The sequence below is a fragment of the Pimephales promelas genome, chromosome 4, assembly GCF_988280905.1.
Source record: "Pimephales promelas chromosome 4, fPimPro1.hap1.1, whole genome shotgun sequence".
Taxonomy (NCBI): Eukaryota; Metazoa; Chordata; class Actinopteri; order Cypriniformes; family Leuciscidae; genus Pimephales; species Pimephales promelas.
The window spans coordinates 43354031-43371593 of NC_142772.1; the positions used below are offsets into that span (position 1 = coordinate 43354031).

Consider the following 17563-nt stretch of genomic DNA (forward strand, 5'->3'; position numbering starts at 1 on the left):
CAAAACACTCATGTAGTCGAACACTTTTGTTATGATTATATGCATTTTAAAACATATAATATCATGAGAAATGTTCATTCTGAGTATATAATGAACAACATTTTACAATGTTTAACAGATCACATTATTGCTGCTGTCCATGATTAGAGAAAAGGTATATTTGATTTTTTTAGAGTTCACTTCACTTGTCTATCAATTTCATGTTTAATAATAATACATGTTTGAATTGCTCCATATTAGTGCATCTTTGCGTATATAATGAAAATAATTTATGGAAAAAAAAAACGTTGCCATTACAGAAATTGCCGTAGACCTTCGTTTATGAATATTAATTACGTTAAGTGAATGACTGGACGCTCATTGGCTGGCCCATTAAATGGAATGTATTCATATTCATAAGATAGCTATATCTCCGCCCAGGCAGCCAACACGATCTGACAACCAAACGGATTGACTTCGTCCAGTCTATTCCGCACCTCACACGGCTGTTCTTATCTCTTTGTATATCGCTATATTTGTACTTCCTCTCGGTCACAGGGACTTCCGCAGACGGACTGGCTTTTGTTGTGTAGTGACTGAAAGGGCGTGCGTTCATGCACGAGCTCTTCAATTCGCACTCGTCAGGGAAAAAGGGAGTGTCGGTGCATTAAGCAACACGAACCATCCATAAAGGTAAATACAACACGTTTATGCACGTCTATGTTCTCCTTTATGTTGTTAATCAAACTAACCAGTTGCTGTAGTTGAAGGCCCGGTTGTTCTGCTTCCAAATGGCGACAGTAACTTACGTGCATTTTTTTCTCCGTAGGAGTCATGTTTAAGTTAAACCATGAATTCTTGCAGTTGTTAATTAACCAAAGTTTCCTGCATGTAATGCACTGCAGTTTGCAATAATTTCAGTTTTGCTGGGTTATATGGGTAATGTTTTTGCGATAACGTGAAGATCTGTGGGTAGTATGAATTTACTGCATATTGGATACATTGTGTGAAGTGTATCACAATGCATGTGTTTCCTTTCGTTATTATTTAAATAGTCTTAAAGCGTAAAATTATATATATATATATATATATATATATATATATATATATATATATATATATATATATATATATAAACAAGTAACCCCTTCCTAAACGCACACCATTGGTTGAGGATGACAGGGGGCCACTTCCGATTGTACTGATTGGCTAACTGTCATATATATATACATATGTTATTCTGTACTATTACCGTTAACAACATAACTGCTTTTTGAACTGATAGTGGCAAGTATATTTACGTAGCCTAGGTGATTATGTATGGTTATATTGTGTTAATTTATTTTTTATTTTTTATTTATGTATAGAGTCAAACATCAGAGTTGCTTTGGACATCCCTGACCTTCTACATTGGAAGAGGTTGCAATTCCATACAATGAGTTGTGCGAATCAAGGCGATGCTGCAAAGTTTCTCGAGAGTTTTCTGGTGGAGTTTCCAAACCCACTTGGCACAGAAGACCTGCTTCCCGTCAGTCCACTCAGCCGCAAAGTCTCTCTGCAGGAGGTGAAGGGAGAGAGTCTGGATCTCGGGCTCCGCCTGCTCTCAGACAGGTTTGTTATGTGTGTACAGTCTGAATGTCATCTAGGTCAGGGGTTTTCAGTCTTTTGGATGCCATGGACACCTAAACGTGATCAACACAAAATCAAAATATTTTCAAAATATTTAGCTGCGTTTTAAATTATAGGATTGGAGGGACCCCCATCCTATAATTTAAAACGCAGCTAAATATTTTCATGTATGAAGATGCCATTTATACTGTGAAAAATTAGATATTATAAATATGTAAAATATTGTTTGGAAAATATTTAATTTCTCTTATGTTACATAATTTTTTCTTCATTATAGTACAGTACTATATATATATATATATATATATATATATATACACACACACACACACACACATATAATTTACATTTATTTATTTACTATATTTATTTAGTATTTTTATTTACTATATTTATTAACTGTATTTATTTATTTACCAATTTTATTTATTTACTATTTCTATTTATTTTCTATTTTTATTTATTTACTATTTTTTATTTACTATTTTTTATTTATTTATTTGCTATTATTTTTTATTATTGTATTATATATATATATATATATATATATATATATATATAATTTAGTTAGATCTTGTTTTTATTTATCTTTTTTTACTTTACTTTTTTTTATTAAATATTATATTTTAATCATGTTTAACAATTATATTTATTTATTTAGATCTTCTGTTTTATTATGCATTTCTTTATTTTTACATCGTTTTTCTCTAAATGCTCCATAGCACTCCCTTGTGGCCCCCTGATTGAAAACCCCTGATGTAGGATTTTGCAGAAGAGAGAGAATGCATTTATATTTTCAGTTGGATGGCAGACTCTTCTCTCAGCTATGAATACAGCTTTATATTTGTGTCCTGAATTAATTCTTAATTTTTTTAAAAACATGTACAGGATTTTTAAAAGGCCCAGAAGCAGGCCTGAAATGTTGCGACACCTGTCCTCTTTAACCAGAGGAGCCTGTCATTCCTCTCATTCCTGTCATTCCTGCCTCTCTCCCCATTTGCTGTCTCGCTTTAATTTGCAGACAGTATTTGTCCCAGATCAGCATGTTGCACTAGCATGAGCTGATTAAGAGATTTGGGTCTTTTTTCCCCCCCTAGTGTACTATGGGTGGGCAATCCAAGCATTAAGTGAAAGCGCCGGTGCAGAAGTTTTAAAGTTTAAATTAACAATGGGGTTTTTGTTTAATCTCTTTCTGTATCCATTTCCCTCTCTCTCCCCTGACGCATTTCTCAGGGCAGACTTCCTGTCTGTGGAATCACTATTGTTATACCCACTTCCTGACATTTAGACTTCATTTCCTCTTTGTCGGAAGCTGTGCCGAATGTCTGCACAGTGCAGATTTGTCAGGTTTAAACCCTTTTCATGATATGATATAGGTCAGAGAGGCATGCCTTTACCGCATTTCTTGTCAAGTAGGACAAAAGGCAGTTTCTTTTCTGACATCTTGTTATGTCATTCGATAACATCTCACGCAGCCAAATGCTTCTTGTGTTGTTATGAGTGGGCGGTCGGGCCATTTGCCAATTGTATCTCAAGCAGGCAAAGTGTTAAATCTAGTCTTAAAAACAGAACAGATTCACTAGTGCAAGATGTGCTTTTTTTTCTCCAGTTTGTGAGAATCCACAAGTATGATTTTGAGAAATTAGCTTATCGCAATATTTTATTACATTTTTCAACCAAATTTTTACTTTGTACTGTGTACATTACTATTCAAATGATTTTTTTTTCTCTCCAAAGAATATATGCTTTTATTTGGCAAGGATTAATTAAATTAAATTGATCAAAAGTCACAGTAAAGGCATTTATAGTGTTACAAATTAATCTATTCTATTTCAAATTAATGCTGTTCTTTTGATCTTTCTATTTATCAAAGAATCTTGGGTGGGGAAATGTATCATGGTTTCAACAAAAATATTAAGCAGCTCAGCTTTTTTTCAACATTAATAATAAGAAATGTTTCCGGAGAAGCAAATCAGCATATTAGAATGATTTCTGAAGGATCATGTGACACTGAAGACTGGAGTAATGATGCTGAAAATTCAGCTTTGCACCACAGGAGTAAATTACACTTTCAAATATTTAAATAGGATTCTGTTCATTTAAATTGTAATAATATTTCACAATATTAGTGTATTTTATTATGATGGAATAAATTCAGCCCTGATGAACATGTGAGAGTTACTTGAGTTGTGAACAAGAACACGAGTTACTTGAGTTGTGTGTCGAACTGGTGACTTGAGTTTTTTTTTTATATCTTATATTATTTATTTTTTTTTTTTAAAGAAATGCCCCAGTCTGGCTGGGTGCAGCGATGTGCAATGCTGCTGTCACTGAATTGCTTAAAGATGACCTTTCACCTTACTACTGCCCAAAAGATCTTGAACAGCAACCAGAGGATGAACAGGGAGTTGTTTGTAAGTGATTCACTTGATTTGATTCTTGTTCTTTTCTGTTTTTGACATTTTGGGTTATTGTATTTTATATGTGTGATTTTTATATATATAATATACTATAATATATGCACAGTTATTGTAGTCATAATTACTGGCACCCCTGGTAAATATGATCAAAAATGGCTGTTAAAAATGTATCTGCATTATTTAACCTTTTGATCTTTCATTCAAAAAAATTGCAAAAATCTAACCTTTCATTGAAATAAAAGATTTGAAACTGGGGTGGAAATCACATTACGAAATATGTTTTTCTCCAAAACACGTTAGCCACAATTATTGGCACCCCTAGAATTTTTTCACGAGTAAAAGTATATTCCCTTTAATATTGACCTTTTTTAGCACACCAGGGTGACTAGGAACATGAAATTGGAAAGGACAAATTCCCCTTAATCACCCATCACAATGAGTAAAAGCAAAGAATATAGTTCTGATGTGCATCAAAAGATTGCTGAGCTTCACAAAATAGAAGGTTTCTGTAAGAAAATATAGCTAAAGAATTGAAATTCCCCATTTTGACCATCAGGGCAATAAATACAAAGTTCCAATCAACAATAGATGTTACGAATCTGCCAGGAAGAGGATGTCTGTCTATATTGTCTTAAAGGTGCCATATGTAATAATTGAGGTAAAAATATCCAAAAAATGAGCTACACGCATCAAAAGAATGAGAAGAAATAAGTGCAATGATGTAATTAAAAAACTGACAAGTTATAGTGCTGCCGAGATATAAACCTAAATTAGCATGCTAAATGACTAGCCCCGGCCCGGCAGGTGTCGTAATACCAGTTCCGGCCATGGGATGCGGTATGCGGACGGGCAACGTTACCACCAGCCAAACTGCAGTACACGAGTGAGTCGCGCTCGCGCCGGCTTGTGTGTGTACTTGAACCTGATGTCAGTCGTGTGGAAATACAGCCCATTACTACATTTCAGTTCAGGGAAGAGTTCAAAAAATGATTGGTTGACATTATGCATGAGGAATACATTTTGGTAAGTTGTAGCATACTGTATCTTTCAACAGTGTTCGGGTTCTTTTTCCATTAGCTAGTAGAGATGATCGGTTCACGTGCGCTAGGGATCTGTGGTGTAACATGTACAAGCGCCAAAACGGTATTTATTGTTTGAATTGCATAATAAAATTGACAGAATCTGAGAGCTTAACTAACCTGCTTGCTAAGTGTTAATTGCATGTGTCTCACGGTGAATTCGTGAGAGCTGGCAGCTCTGAATTTCGCTAGGTTGATCAACATCAGCGAATGCTGTCTGTCAAATTAATTCAAACTAACAATAAAAGTGTAATATGAACAAAACGAATACCGTAAACTTAAAATAATAGCCTGCAGGCTTTTATTTTCCCATATCGTCGAAATGCAACAGCTTGTTTTTGAGACAGGCGTCTATGAGTCGGTCTTCATTATTTAGTGTTGAGATGTTGTTCATTTAGTCTCTGATCTCTAAAAATCTCGAAATGCTCCACGTGAAACTGCGGTCTTCCGACCTTTTACTATCGTGTCAAATGATTTGAATAATATGTGGAGAAAGAGAGCAAAACAGCGCTCGTTTGTGTTGTTTGAAGACGTGAGTGCGCGCGGCAGCGGCACAACACATTTTCTGGAGGTATACTGCCCCCATCTGTTATGGAATATGGAACATTTTTTGATTTTTAGTTCCAGATGGCACCTTTAAAGCAACATTAAAGAAGATTTTTTTTCCCTTAAAATAATGTATCCAAAATCGTTTCAGCGGTTCATCAAGTCATAACCGGGTGAAAGGCACTTCTGCCTTCACTTTACAGTCCTATATCTGCTATAATCACACTATGTAAGTTTGCCAGAACGGTAGGCTGACCGTATTTTGATTACCAAAAACCAGGACACTCAGCCCGGCAAACAGATGCTCAAATGATACTCGAAGTTTACTCAAAGATGCCTTATTAATGTCAATACATTTAAAGTAGGCTATGTTTTTCTTCCTTATCCTCCTTGTTTGCACATCTATAATTTGCTGTAGAGCTGATCTTTCCCAGCGTTTTTTTTTTTTTTTTTTGAAAACCAGGACATTTTCATCACTTTATAAAAAACAGCCAGGACAGGACGTGAAAACAGGACATGTCCTGGGAAAACAGGACTGTTGGTCACCCTACAGAATGGGTTGCGTTTCTGTAGTTCAAATGAGACATAAAAAACTACAAATTTGTCTAGCTTCAAGCGTTACTTACAATAGTCATTACCGGTATTTAGTTTTTCTTCGTTTTTGATGTCACCATAGATCTTACTTTCATGAAATCATGTAACATACTCTACCTTGTCCGTGGACATCGTTCATTCCAAAGTGTTAGCTAAACGAGCGAGCGCGTGTGCGACAGTAGGCTGCGGTTGGCTAAATTATTTACGACAGCGGTAATGGACAATCCGCTTCCAACCTGTTGGGGGACCGAAGAGGGAAAGTTCTGTAGTGTTGCTTTAAAGCACGGGGATTGAATTGCCAAAGAATTGCAGAGATTACTTGAGTCTTGGGGTCCGAAGCCTACCAACCTAAAACAATCAAACAACCCCTACAGTACATCACCACATGTTGTTTGGGAGGGTTTCAAGAAAGAAAATCCTCATCGCTCCTCCAGAAACAAACTCCAGCATATTCAGTCGTCAGACACGACTGGAACTACAAACAGCTCAGGGTTCTGAGTCAGTATCGATGATAATCGCTTACTGCGTCCTCTAGTGTTCAAACATCAGTGTTATTTAAAAGTAATTCATTACCTTACAATATTACTGTCTCAGAATTGTAATGCGTTACATTACTCATGTATTACTTTTGAGTTACTTTCACCAAAATAACTAAGTAGAACTTAACTTTGGGGCTGTAACGATATGCAATATGAAACCGAAATCGCGATTCGCCACACGACTCAGATCCACAAACCTACAGAATCGCGACACACCTCTTCCAACTCCAGCGTTATTCTCCTTACCGTCCAGATCCAATGCTGCCTTATCTTTAAATTAGGCTATTAGTATTATTTGAAGTTAACATTATAAAATACGTAGACCTACACCACAAAACTAGTTGAGGATAAATTATTTAAAATTGGGGAAGTCCAGCATTATGGACATGACATTTGCAGTCAAAACTTGAAATTAAAATTCTCAGAAAATACATGTATTGAAACGTATGTAGGCTACTTCCTTAAAGGACTCCAGACATTAGACAAACATCAGTCTGTTTTATTTTTAATATTAGGGAAAAGACACACATTCATGGGTGACAAAAAATAGGAGGCAAAATATATTTTTTGTAATTCTGTTAATTACACTGCGCAAATCGGATGAGGAAGGGTTGGCTCTCCAGTCTCCATAGAACTTAAAATATTCATTTTATTTTAGTTTTCGTGTTCGCATTTATGAGGAAAAAACAATGTTACAGACGCGACCGCTCTGAACTGGCACTAAAAGACTGCTTTAAAACTTTCACATAGTCTGTTGCCTTTAAGAAATAAAAGCAGACAATACACTGTAATACAACTGTAATACAAGCCTCACTGAACATGTAACGAGTAAAATATTACTGAAAATTGATTAGTAATGCCTTACACTACTGCGTTACAGCAAAAAGTAATATGTTACTGTAATGTATTACTGTTGTAATGCGTTACTCCCAACACTGTCAAACATTAGTACGTGAGGATACAGTTTTTACATTATGTTTGAAAACTTATCTCTCCTTGTAAAGTTCATGCCTGTGTTGTTGACTCTTTACATTTATTTTAGTCTGGATGTATGATTTCTAAACTTTTACTCAAACAATGTTGTATCATGATGAGCGTATGTGTCTGTGTGACCCTTCAGTGTTGCAGTCGGAGCCCCTACAGCGCCTTTTTATAAATAAATTGAGAGAGGTGTGTGTGGCCTGGCAGAAACAGCTGCCCAGTCCCGGTTCTTCCTCTTCACTGACACACAGCTGCTCTGTTCACGCCATTCGAAACACTCGCAGGAAGATGGAGGATCGTCACATGATCTTGAAAGAGTTTAACCAGCTTCTGGGATTGAAGGTGAGGCTACCACATATTTCCTCAAGACTTTAATGAATGAATGAAGGAAGACCTGCATTGGGTAGATCAGTTGTAGGGGTGCATGGGTAGATATTTAACCAAACATGTGCATACCATAACCATAACCAACCAATATGCATATTTCACTATTTTTTTTTAGGTTTTTATTACTGTCATTTCAATATTCTCTTACATTTGGATGGTACCTGAAATCTTAGTAAAGAAATCAACAATTGGATATATTGGCTGAAAGACAAATAAATAAATAGGAGAAACCGAAATTACATCCATAATGGTAGTTACAAATACATTTTATTAAAAAGGACAAAATAAGACATCAATTGTGGTAACAAAATAATGTTAGCTATAACAGTAATACAGCCCTTTTTTGTAACTGAATAAACAATATAGTTGTATATTTATTACTCAACTGGTAGATTGGGATCCAGATCAGTTTCCCTCTAACCATTTTCTTGTTCTAGCTTTTTTGCAAGCTATCAACAGAATCCTCATCTAGTATTTATCAGATTTGTCTTGCAATTAAATTTTTTTATGACCAGAGTATAGAGTTAAAAAAACTAAATTGAAAGGGTGCCGTGAACATGCCCTTTAAATTTCTTGCGAATATTTCTGAGCTTTAGAGGCATATTTCACTATATCGGATGCAAAATGCTGTGTGTACTGTATATCCGAATATGCAGTATTCATAAGCTGAATAATATTGGGAGTTATGATATTTGGACTGACGTATTGGGGCATTTCAATTAAATAAAAGGTCAAAGTAAATGAGAGTAAATTTGTATTTAAATGGATATTTCACCCACAAATGAAAATTTGATCATTTACACACCCTTGTTGTTCCAAACCTGTATTAATTTCTATCTCACAACAGACATTTTGAAGAATGTTGGTAATCAAACAGTTGTTGGTCCCATTGGCTTCCATACTAGAAAAAAATATGATGGATGTCAGTGGGGACCAGAAATTGTTTGGTCACATTCTTCAAAATACAATTTTATATTCAGCATGAGATTAATACTCTTTTAGGTTTGGAACAATTAGAGGGTGAGTGAATGATAACAGAATCTTTAATGACTTTTCTGCTTGGACTAAAATTGTGTCTGTAGAACGATTCTGATTTCTGTTTCTCTTCTATAGGATGGTGTAGATCGAGAGTATTACGCAGTGTTTGATGGACATGGAGGAGTGGATGCTGCCACATATGCTGCCACTCACCTGCATATCATACTGAGCCAGCAGGAGGCGCTAAAAAGCGATGCTGCCACAGCTTTCAAAAGCAGCTTCAAACAAACAGATGACATGTTCAAGATCAAAGCCAAGAGAGAGGCAAGAACAACCAAACGCATTAACAATTAGAGTGCTACAACAATGTATATAGAGTTAATCAAAATTAATCAACCCCCATTGCAAATCAGGTGTATTGGCAAAATATAAACAATTGAACACTTTTTGAACGAAACCTTCAAAACAAAATTAGGAATTTTGTAGCAGATGTTTGAACCAGACTGAATGTGTAACGTATAACTTTTAAACATGCACTACTGAAAACATCATTCAGTTAGTTGACATTTGTGTTGGCTTTCTTCAAAGTGTACACTTGTTTTTTTAATATATATATACAGTATACTATATATCAGCCTACCTGCTTCTGAAAACACTGCACAATCAGTTTTAGCGGTTAGAATATCTTTCCCCTCACTTGTCAAGCTGGTGCATTCGGTGGAAATTCACGTTGGAAAGAAATATATTCACACCTCTCCCACTTCTTAAGATGCAACCGTTATGTGTATCAAATGTTCCTACGCTGTAATAAATACAGATAAATATAGTCCATGTTCCCCCTGTGGTTAAATACATGGTAAGAAAACGGAGCAAGCTTGCTGCAAGTCTCTGTCTGCCTCCACAGGTACAGATATGAGTAAACACTTTCTGTTTCACTGACACGGACAGTGCACGTAAACAAGAATTCATTTTACTGTTAATAATTGACATGCACTTGACCTTTTCTATGGGCCAGTCAGTACCACTTTAATAAAACAAGTTATCATCTATTTTTTATGAAAATGTTTAATTTTTGAAAGCCTTAAATTATACCAAATTAGTTGAATGAAGTGTTATGAAATGGTAATGGTAGGTTTGTAGAGTTATTTAAATGTAAATGAATTATTTGGACCCATTAATTATTTATTTTTTTGTTTGTTTTTTCATTGTGAGATTATTGAAAATCAAGCAATTAATGCTTGTCAAAATATATAGTTAAAATATGAATTTTTCATTTTTTATTTTTATGAAAAAATTATTTTATTAAATAAATTCTATTTAATTCATTATTTTATTCAGGGAAGTTAATTTTGAATAAAATATCACATTTATGTACATTTTAATGGAAACTAAATTTGTTGTTTATTTTAGTGCAGTTCATTTTAGACAATTAAAAAAATTCAAAATTGATTAAAAAATTCAAAATTTTAGACAATTTAAAAGTCATTTAATAGCACAATTTAAAAAATATTAAAAATAAATGGGTACTTCTTTTTTTTACCATTTATATTTTTCATTGTGAAAATATTTACGTGACAATTAGGCACCCGCTACAAAAATGTACTGTAAAAATGTTCATTTATTTACTTACATTTTTTTTACTTATCAATTCTATTCCATTTTATTAAATTCATTAATTTAGCGTGGTTAATTTTTAACATAAAAGCACAATAAAAATTTATTGTGATTTATGTGCTAAGTATTGTAATTATATTTAAGTTTTAATCGATTGACAGCACTAGAATTTGTTAATGGTGATTAATATTTGCTTTTACTAAATTCAGTTTAGGCTGACTTAATTTTTTTTTTATCTCGGTATTGTTTTAATATTATTATTAACTATTTTACTGTATTACAGTAATGAGAATCAAAATTATAATAATGTGGCACAGTATCAGTGACTACAGGATGGCAAAGTAAACATTGTTTTGTTTGTGTCTCCTTCAGCGTCTGCGCAGTGGCAGCACTGGTGTGGCTGTTTTACTGACCTCCAATCACCTCACTGTCTCCTGGCTAGGCGACTCTCAAGCTATGCTGGTTCGACAGGGAGAACCAGTGACCCTAATGGACCCGCACAAACCGGAGAGAGAGGTACAAGACACTACAAGCCACTGCTGACCAATAGAGACTGAACCATAGAGACCGTATCAGATGCTCATCTGTTCTCCGTGAGCCGCTGAAATGTGAGACAGAGGAACTGACTGCTGACTACATGCTGAATCAATATTAGCGCTGTATGCTGCATACTTACTACAGCGACTGAATGCCAAAAGCACCAGAATGGTCTTTAGAGAGGCAGTGATTGACTTCAAATCCTTGTTTCTGAACATATTTTGCATGCAAAATAAATATATAATTAGTTATACAAAAGATTAAAGGGATACTTCACCTCCATATTTAAAATTGGTCATTTATGTAAAATTAGTTTTGAATTTGGAGCTTTCTAGACTGAGAAAAGCCAGTAAATGTATTTTTGGCTCATGTGGATGAAAGACAACAACTCCCAGAATGCACTTGCTTCGCTGCCCTAGGAGGCCACGCCTACTGGTGACAGCGCAGTAGTTAAACAACAAGTCTAGGCTACTAGTGAGTCTCGTGATGAGTCTGCCAGATAATGTTTTTCTAGATCGCCCAAAATGTCTGGGATTCGGCTTTTGCGTTCTACAGTCGCCATTCATCATGTTTACTGTGGCGAGCGGGACAAGTGAGGGCCGCGGGAGAACGACGCGAGGCCGGTGGCGTGATTATTGACGAGCGACACCTGTGAGCCGCACCGGTCTCGTATCTCTCACGGAGGAGCGGGAATTTTCTTAGCAATGTTAAAACGCACATCAACCGATCACTTGTTTAGCGTTCATGTAAACACTAAATTCAGATTCACCAATCGGAATGAATTCAGTTAGATTGAAACAAAAGCTGTCCATGTAAACAAGGAATGGCGATTGCAGAAAGCGAAAGCTGAATCCCGGACCTCGACGGCCAGACATGTCCGGGGAAAAGTGGACGTACTACTCCGCTTTCTCCACAGAACAAGAGCCTGCTAGCTTAGCTTCCAAAAAAAGATGGCTGCACTATGTGTTCATTCTGTGTGTGAGCGCCCTCTATTGGCGGGTTGAGAACATGCGGGACAGACCCTACTGACTGCCTTTAGCCTTTGGCCAAAAAATCCTCAGATGACGCAAAATGAGGATTTTTGCGTCATCTGAGGATTTTTTTCCAGACAAAAAATACATAAATCTCTCGCCTCAGGGGGATATGAGGGTGGAAAGCTCGGTATTTGGAAAATACTACAGGTTTTCTACTAATTCAAAGCTTAATGCTAAATCCTAAAGTATCTCTTTACGAGATTTGTAATTAGGTAAATATAGGGGTTTGCTTGTCCTATTTCAATATAGTATGTAAAAGCTCCAGTATTTTGACTGTTTGTGCTTCTGTGCAGGATGAGAAGAAAAGGATTGAGGATCTGGGTGGATGCATCGCTTTCATGGGTTGTTGGCGGGTAAATGGTACCTACGCCGTTTCCAGAGCAATAGGTGAATGTCTTAGCCTTAAAACAACAGTAAACCAAAAAAACATTCGGATATTTCCCACAGAATGCGTTTTTCTTTTCCATTCCACTGCTCTAGTTTTTCCATTAAACTTTTTTTTAAAAACGCGTCTCTAGATCTTGCGCTTTTTTTTTTCTTTTTCCGTTCCACTGACTCGCAACTTGCTCTTTTAACAAGTGTGAATCGCTCCATAAGTAGTTAAAAGTATGACTGGCTGATATGTTGAATATTTGCAAGATATTTAAATATTCAACAATGTGAATTTCAGTGATTTTAAAGTAATAAGATGGACGCTTTAATAGTGTCTCTGATTATATTTCAGTTGCAGAAAAGGACTTTTCATTTCAGCGTATCAATACAAAACTCATATTTTATTAACACATTTTAGTAAATGAAAAAGATCATATCCGTGAACATTGATCAATTATTGAATCTATGTTGGTAATTATTATTAAGATGCTATATTGGTGCATATATAATTTTTGTTTGTTCATGTAGTGAAAAACTTTGTGGGAGACAATTTGAATCTATTATAAAATAAAAAAAAGAGTAATTAAAGTCCCCGTGAACCGGAAGTTGCAAAAGATTTTTCTCCAGTGCTGTGACGTATTTCCAAGTGAAACGGAATATTGAACAGAGGGCAGGGTTTTACTCTAGCGCTCCTCCTCTCCATCTTTCGCTCATAGTAAACTAACGGTTTGAGGGGAGTGGTTAAGCGTTTCCCCACCCAAGTTGTGAAACCTACGTCATCAGAAAAAGAAACCGTTCCAGACCGGAAGTAACTTTTCAGATTTTGATTAAAGATTACTAAGGTAAAACATTTTTTAAATATATTTTTACTTGCACGGATTAATTGTTCACCACAAGACTAGTAATATGCTCTAACAAAGTAAATAGGTTCAATTTTGATTTCACGGGGACTTTAAGTAATTCAGGGCAAATACATTAATATCAGGATAAATGGTTTAAAAATATTAAGTTGTATTTTATTTTAGATTGTATTGTAAAATGTAATTTATTCCTGTGATAAAAGGTGAATCTGCATCATCACTCCAGTCTTCAGTGTCACATGATCATTCAGAAATCATTCTAATATGCTGATCTGCGGCTCAAGAGACATTGCTTATTATTATTAATGTTAAAAACAGTTTGTCCTGCTTGCTAATTTTTTGGAAACTGATACATTTTTTCAGGATTTGAAATGCAAATATATTTACTGTAACTTTTGATGAATTAATTTTTTTTTAAGTCATACTGATCCCAAATCTGAACGATAGTGTACTGTATATATGTAATATATAATGTATATTTTTAGCTGTATTACCCAGCTCTATTTATAGCTAAATGGATTAATTTGCTGCTATTGTAAAAATTGTCTAAATTATTTTTAATAGTAATGTAGTACTTATTTATAATAGTAGTAGTATTTACAGTGCAAGTTAATAAAATTAATGTTATACATTTTTTTTCTTATCCTCAAAAGGTGATTTTGATCAGAAGCCGTACGTCTCTAATGAAGCTGACAGCTCATCGGTCCATCTGAACGGGGATGAAGACTACGTCCTCCTTGCCTGTGACGGCTTCTTTGACGTGGTCCGGCCTGGGGACGTCCCGGGGCTGGTCCTGGAAGCTCTGAGGGAGGGCAAAGGCTCGGGGGAGGACGTGGCCCAAAGTCTGGTGGCCCAGGCCAAAGCTGCTGGATCCAGTGATAACATCACAGTTCTTCTGGTGTTCCTGAAGGAGCCTCAGCAACTTTTGACCCACGAAACGAGCTCGAGAACAGAGGAAGGAGCTACGGCTGCAGCCACGATCATCTGAAAAGGGGAAGAAATTATACATGATAGAAGCTGATGGTCTTTACACCATCTCGAATGATGTGAGTTGTTGAATTTGAAAAGCAAGTCCATTCATGCATTCAGAAGAAAGCATTGAACGTCAGTGAAAGGCGTTTCCTCGTTTGTTTTTTATTCCCCACCCAAGAATGTCGGATCCTTATTAACTCTCTTTGTTGCTAAGTCTGAACTTGCTTTCATTTTTGTTTCCATTTTTTTAACTATTTGCCTTGTTTTTACCAGCTTATATTTACATTTACTGGTGCGTAAAACCTTTGAGACGTGTTAAGGACATTTTTCAGTGCGTACTTTGTTCGTTGCACTCCTTATTTGATACGACTGTTACAACGGAGAGAAAACTAATGTGAATTGTCTTAACAGATACAGTATTGCATTGCGTTTCGGACCACATCGGCTTCAATAATGAAATAGTCGCCCGTAAGGCCTTCAGCTCTTGTCCGCAGATGTACTCCAGTGTTGTAGATGGTTAGTATTTTTAAAACTGTTATTTATTTGAAAAAATCTATATTTATGGCTGTACTGTACTGTGTAAACACGCTCTTTCATGTGCCAAAAGTCTGACTTTGCCAAGATCATCTCTCGGTTGCTGAACGCTACTGTAGTTTCTTCTAAATGTACAGTGAACTTTTATTTATTCATATCATTTCCTTATGCGTTTTGTTGCAGTGCCTTCTTTCCCTAAATATCAGTGTTAATACTGGCGTGTGTGTTGTATTATCATAGCCTGGCTTTGCAAACCACACGTCCTGCATGCCGCAAGTCGTCTCGCATTACAGACACTCAATATTTTGAAAGCCTCATGATGAGTAGCTGATATAGTAGCACAGTCACTATAATGTGATAAGGCCAAGAATATCGCTAACCTAATGTAAACCATATGTGGAAGGTGAAGACAGAGCGATATGTTGATTTGGTGTATGTATGGGGGAAATGTCTTGTTTTTCCCTGGTAGGTTCAGTCTTTTTGCATTTAATATTTGAATAAAAAGACTGCTTTAGATTACCTTAAAATGCACATTATTCAGCATATTTAAAAATCTCCAAAATGTACAGTGGCATCCTGAAGTCTGAGACCACAATGAAAATCTGGGATTTAAAATATTTACACTACTATTATTTTTTTCATATGCAAAAAGGATGCTTTTGTTTGATCAAAAATACAATAAACTAGTAATATTGTGAAATATTACAATAAAAAAATTTAAATGAATTTTATTCATGTGATGGCAGAACTGAATTTTCAGCATCATTGTGCTGCTTAATATATTTGTGGAAACGTATACTTTTTTTTTTTAAATTTTAAAAGAACGGCATTTATTTGAAATTTTTTTTTTTTTGTAAGATTGTAAAAGTCTTGACTGATGCTTTTGATACATTTAATGCATCCTTGCTAAATAAAAAATATTAATTTCTTAAAATAAAAATCCCAAATATATATTATGTATAAATTTCTTTTTTCTTTTTCATGAATTTTAAACAAATATAATAATATGAAAAAGCATTTTTGACAGTGGTCTCAGACATTCGGACCTCACTGTATTTCGTAAATCTGGTGTTAATTCCCCTATATTGACAAACAAAGGAATTGCTCTTTCAGTTTAGATATGGGATGCTAATTCTGTAATATGTATTTTTCTGTTTTGTTTTCCCCTTTGTTTCGTAATTGTCAATGACTGTATAAGCCAAATATCTATGCATTAGAATCAGCACTGTGTTCATTAGGAAATGGGACGTTCCATTGATGGGGAATTTTGTAACATCATAGTTTTCCCATATTTAAATGCGCAATGCCTTATTTTTTTGCTCAAAATGTCAACGTTCTGTCATCATTTACTCAGCCTAATATTGTTCGAAACCTATATCACTGTCTTTTTTTTTGTGTGTGTCACACAAAAGGAGATATTTAGAAAAATGCTGTTTTGGACCCTATTGACTTTCATTGCATGGGCAGTTAAAGCATTCTTCATGATATCTAGTCAATGATGTACTGTAAATGATGTCAGAATTTTCATTTCTTTTACATTCACAGTAGTGCCAAATGAAATTGTTCATTCAAAAAGTGCATTGATCTTGACCTCTAATGCATTTGTGTTACTTAGTAGTATTAATGTTGTATTTTTAAAGGGTTTGAGCACTGAACTAGGCTTACATGTGTTTTTGTCTAGTAAAAAAGAAAAGCTGAGGTAATCTTGAACGTACACGTATATCAGTAGATTTTGTGCTGATGTGCAATTTTATACAAACTTTTTGCCTGCATTTTGTTTCACAGGACATTTTGTAATTGTTGCTGTTTGTATTACTAAAAAGTGAACATGTACATATGTGATAAAGTGCCTTATCTTAATATAATTTTCAGAATCATCATTTTTTGTACAGTCAACTTGACTGATAAACCATATCATACTCTTTTTGGACCTAACTTTGTCTCCTTACTAGCTAACGTTGTGTACAAGTAACGTTTTGTGCAGTTTTATACTGGATAAAATTATACTAATTCCACACTGAGTATACAGTGAATCGTGTTACTAAATGTTCTCGCATGGTAATGTTGATGTCAGCGACTTATTTTATGTCTGTTAAAACATATCTGAATGTGCTATCCTGTGGCATTTCCCAGCAATTGCGGGAAGCATCTCTTATGCAGCTTGTCATGGATACAAACATTGGGCTTTAATCTCATATAATGCGAATAAAGTACTTTTCACATCCGTTTGGTGTCTGTATTTGTTTGCATCATTTTCCTTCTGTGACTGTGACCTGCACTAGTGGTTTACACACTTGACAGTTTTAGTTTAACTGTCTCGAGTGTGGTTGGCACAAGTAAACCACTCAACTATAGCTTACCATGGTCTCCTTCCACAGGAGCTTACAGTCTCATGAGAAAACGTGATAGCTTGGTTTAAGATTTAAAGATATTGCAAATCTAGTACACAGAGACATGTACAAACTTGATTGTACAGTCACAACAAAATGGCTACAGAGCAAAACTCTT

The 17563-nt window shown here is 35.3% G+C and overlaps 1 protein-coding gene across 1 annotated transcript; it reads left to right on the forward strand.

The window, feature by feature from the left end:
• Window positions 1-515: 515 nt before the first annotated feature.
• On the forward strand, window positions 516-17280 carry ppm1f (protein phosphatase, Mg2+/Mn2+ dependent, 1F). The gene is made up of 8 exons (XM_039659191.2): window positions 516-672; window positions 1347-1590; window positions 3892-4022; window positions 7907-8109; window positions 9268-9456; window positions 11119-11262; window positions 12611-12704; window positions 14203-17280. Exons 2-8 carry the CDS (start codon window positions 1415-1417, stop codon window positions 14535-14537), a joined length of 1272 nt encoding a protein of 423 aa, XP_039515125.2. The 5' UTR covers window positions 516-672; window positions 1347-1414; the 3' UTR covers window positions 14538-17280.
• The last annotated feature ends 283 nt before the right edge of the window (window positions 17281-17563 follow it).

Bases quoted from the DNA above. Each gene is read 5' to 3' on its own strand.
- ppm1f (XM_039659191.2), top strand. From the start codon at position 1,415: ATGAGTTGTGCGAATCAAGGCGATGCTGCAAAGTTTCTCGAGAGTTTT. The intron at 8,110-9,267 runs GTGAGGCTACCA...TCTCTTCTATAG, and splicing joins ACCAGCTTCTGGGATTGAAG to GATGGTGTAGATCGAGAGTA. The intron at 11,263-12,610 runs GTACAAGACACT...GCTTCTGTGCAG, and splicing joins CGCACAAACCGGAGAGAGAG to GATGAGAAGAAAAGGATTGA.